This window comes from Dioscorea cayenensis, chromosome 9 (genome assembly GCF_009730915.1).
Source record: "Dioscorea cayenensis subsp. rotundata cultivar TDr96_F1 chromosome 9, TDr96_F1_v2_PseudoChromosome.rev07_lg8_w22 25.fasta, whole genome shotgun sequence".
Taxonomy (NCBI): domain Eukaryota; kingdom Viridiplantae; phylum Streptophyta; class Magnoliopsida; order Dioscoreales; family Dioscoreaceae; genus Dioscorea; species Dioscorea cayenensis.
In genome coordinates, this window is record NC_052479.1 from 3,418,902 (window position 1) to 3,422,620 (window position 3,719).

The 3,719-nt window shown below is 32.9% G+C and overlaps 1 protein-coding gene across 1 annotated transcript; it reads left to right on the forward strand.

Moving 5' to 3' along the window:
* The first annotated feature begins 253 nt into the window (after positions 1 to 253).
* Positions 254 to 1,189, forward strand: LOC120269155 (mini zinc finger protein 1-like). Its single transcript, XM_039276474.1, has one exon. It carries the CDS (start codon positions 336 to 338, stop codon positions 729 to 731), a length of 396 nt encoding a protein of 131 aa, XP_039132408.1. The 5' UTR covers positions 254 to 335; the 3' UTR covers positions 732 to 1,189.
* The last annotated feature ends 2,530 nt before the right edge of the window (positions 1,190 to 3,719 follow it).

Genomic DNA, 3,719 nt, shown 5'->3' on the forward strand with positions numbered 1-3,719 from the left:
CCGTAAAAACTCTAAAATTTTCAAGTTGAATAAACAAACAAAAAAAGAGCTAAAGTAAAACTTCATCACATATAAATTGACCAGAATACCCTTGGAAGAAGAAGAAGAAGAACAACAACAACAAGCGAGAAAGAAAGAGAAAGGAGAGGTTTTTTATTTTTTATTTTTTATTTATTTTTTATTTTATTCCACAACCCCTAAAAGAAGCAAAAGCAAGCCACCTCAAAGTCCTCATTTCCATATATATATTCTACACCTAAACGTGAAGAAATGGAGCTCCTCCTCCTCCTCCTCCTCCCTCCTCCTTCCTTTACTTCTCCCCTAACCACCCTTTCATGCCAACCTCCTCCTCCTCCTCTACCACCCACACCTCCACCCAACTCAGCCTAAAGCCCAAGTCTGGAGACCGATCAAAAGGCACACCCACAACACCCACCACCATCCTTAACACCAGGAACATGAAGCCCCAACAAGAACCAAAGAAGTACTCCAATGGCTCCTTAGCCAAGAAGGAGAAGGTGGTGAGGTATAGAGAGTGTCGAAAGAACCACGCCGCAAACATCGGTGGTTACGCTGTTGATGGTTGTCGTGAGTTCATGGCTTCCGGTGAAGAAGGTACTGTCGAGGCCCTCAAGTGCGCCGCTTGCAATTGTCACCGGAGTTTTCACAAGAGGGAGGTTGAAAGAGAGCTAGAGTGTGATTGCTCCTCCAACTCCAATTCTTGGAGATGAGTCTTCTCAGAGACTTTGACTTTCTCTCTCTCTCTCTCTCTCTCTCTCTCTCTTTTGCTCTCATGGTTTGGATCTAATATTTGTGAGTGCTTTCACGTGTTCTCTTCTTCTCTTGTTTTTTATTGGGTTGCCCTAAAAAAAAGTGAAAGGTTGGAAAGATATATATATATATATATATATAGTAGATACAATTATATATTGATGTTAATGTAACATATCACTTGTTTGGGTTTGTGAGATGAAGATGATGGTGATGATGATATAGTGAATTGTTGTTAGGAAGTCATGAGCTTCTTGTTGTAGTACTTGAGGTTAATTATTTCAAACATATCATTGATTTGGAAACTACATATTTGCATTATTGGATGGTATGATCTTGTCAAGGTTATAAGTTTCTGAAATTTTCTTTTTTTAAGTATTGATTTGAGTTGTTTTGATGCTCTTTTCATTATTAACAGATAAGGCCTCTATTGTAATGGACGATTTTAAGTGATTCCTTGAATTGACAATTTGATTCCATTCCTTTTTGTTGGTTCAAGGCTTCTATAGTTTGATCATGTTATTTCCCAAGTTTAGCTTGCTTTTGCTTAATCTTTGATGAACTATAATTAATGATTTATTTTCATTTAGAGAAAATTGGGGATATAATAATAATAATAATAATGAGAGAAAGAGAACTTGGCATTTTATTAACATAATTAATAATCTCGTCTTCTTTCCCTTTCTTTATTCCTTTGTTTTCTCTCAAAATACTCTAGCATATTAAGGTAGTGTATATTTGCATGATCATTTTCAAAGCATAAATTGATTTAAGCTTAAAGTGGTTGAATTATCAAACATGAAAAATTAATCAAAAACAGATTAAGATTTTACTGGTTAAAGCATCGTAATTAATTAATGTCTTTGTAGGAAAAGAAAGTTTTAAGTTATTTACGTTGAGGCCCACAGAGTGTATTAATCCTTCATCATAGATGTCACATATTAATATATTCATTCATACGAAATATGAAGATCTTTAAGGTTATCAAGGAAGGGGTATATGATTAATGGCTTAATGTATATAGATAAATATAATTCAATATAAAGACTTTTTCAAGTGTTTAAATACTCAGGAAGGACATAAACACTATTAATGGGCATATAAAAATCATGCTTGCAAAGAAAAGCAACAAAACATAAGTGATGGAGCTACTAGCATGACCTCACACTAGGCAAAGTAGTTAACATTATGCTTCATTTGAATCATTTCTACTTTGTCTTCAATTTAATATAATACTTTATCAATTCCTGTATATATCATTAGCTTGATGGTTAATATAATAATATTCCTAAAATTAATGAATTATTCAAACACATTAGAAAGACTATATATATCATATATCATCTAACTGGTCTAACAAACTAATGATTAAAAATTTTTGAATTACCTTTCAAGCTAGTTGAAACATTTAACATTTAGGTTTTGTTATACATATGCTGATGAAGAATTAGAGGAAACTAGATTCATAAGAGAATGCATGATTAAATTATGGAAAAAGAAGGCCAAACTTTTTATGGATGTATGAAAAAGAAATAACAAGTTGATAGGAGACTAATGAACAATACTTATATGCTTCTTTAGGATATAGATTACAATGAAGACGCACTATATATAGATATTTATTAATTGAAGTCTAGCTTTAAGTCAAGAAGGTGGCAATGAGGGTCATGAGATGCAGTTGAGGCATAACTAAAGAAGCATAGATTTAAAAGAAAGGTCATAGTCACAACAATTAGATTCCACCCAGTAGAAACCCTAATGTGGTACCTAGCTAGCTAAACCTAAAGTGCATGTTAAGGTACTCCTATAAAAAATTTCCCTCCCAAATCACTATCACAATGATTCATTTTTATTTATATAAACTAGAGCTTGCAAGTGGTCAAGCAATTCAACCCAACAATAAATAGACTCTAATGAAGGCAAGTTAGATTTCCTTGCTTTATTCCAAATAGCCAAAAGATAACATATGAATATTGATCATATAGAAAAATTAACAATATTTTTAGATAAAAAATGTGCATAATAAAAATATAACATGAAACAATAAATGTGGTACATGTCAATAAAGGGAAAACCATAGATAAATCATTTCTACTAAGTGATAAAATAAACATGAAATAATCAGACAAGATACGACATATGTGTCGCCAAGTCAAGAAATTACTACCCAGTAGAATGTGATAGATGATTCGACAAGTGATATGTTTTTTCTCTCGAGTTGTGGTAGTGCTGTAATATCACTTTTTAGTGTTAGAAGGTACGTGGAAAAAAAGTGGGGAGAGAAAGCAAGTAGGTGAGAGAAAGGGACATGAAACAGACTAGGGAGGCCATAAAAACCGGCTAGCCTACCTACCAAGGTGGCTTTTGAAGGTGAAGAAGGTGGGTGTTGGGCCCCCATGTCCAAGTGGGCCATGTAGGCCTAACCTTGGGCCTTAAACCCATGTGCATGGTCCCTGCCCAACCATACAATCCATCACTTGGACGGCGCTACCAAGGGCCATGCATGTTTCATTAGGTTTTTTGTTTTCCTTAGAGCCCCACCATTTCTCATACCCCCACCTATATACATATAATTATATCAATTTGTTTTATGTCACTCTTTATTTATTTATTTATTTAGTTTGTTTGCTCCTTTTTTAATTTTAAATTTTTATATTAAATTGGGTCATTGACTTTTGAACCAATAAAAAATATATTTGAAGACTTAGTTAACTCAAAATATAGATTTCAAATTGGTCCCGTTTTGTTTAAACATAGTTGTTTCTTTTTTGTAATTTTTCAAAAATTTCTTTTATGTTCTCCCTATTTTTTATTATTTTCAAGTTTAACATTGATGACTCTATAATTTATTGAAGAATTATATCCATGTTTCAAATATTTCATATTGTTAAACCACCACCGGTCCCAAAAGTGGGGTTATTTATTTATTTATTTATTTATTAATTTTT

Coding starts and splice junctions, on each gene's coding strand:
- LOC120269155 (XM_039276474.1), top strand. CDS start 336: ATGCCAACCTCCTCCTCCTCCTCTACCACCCACACCTCCACCCAACTC.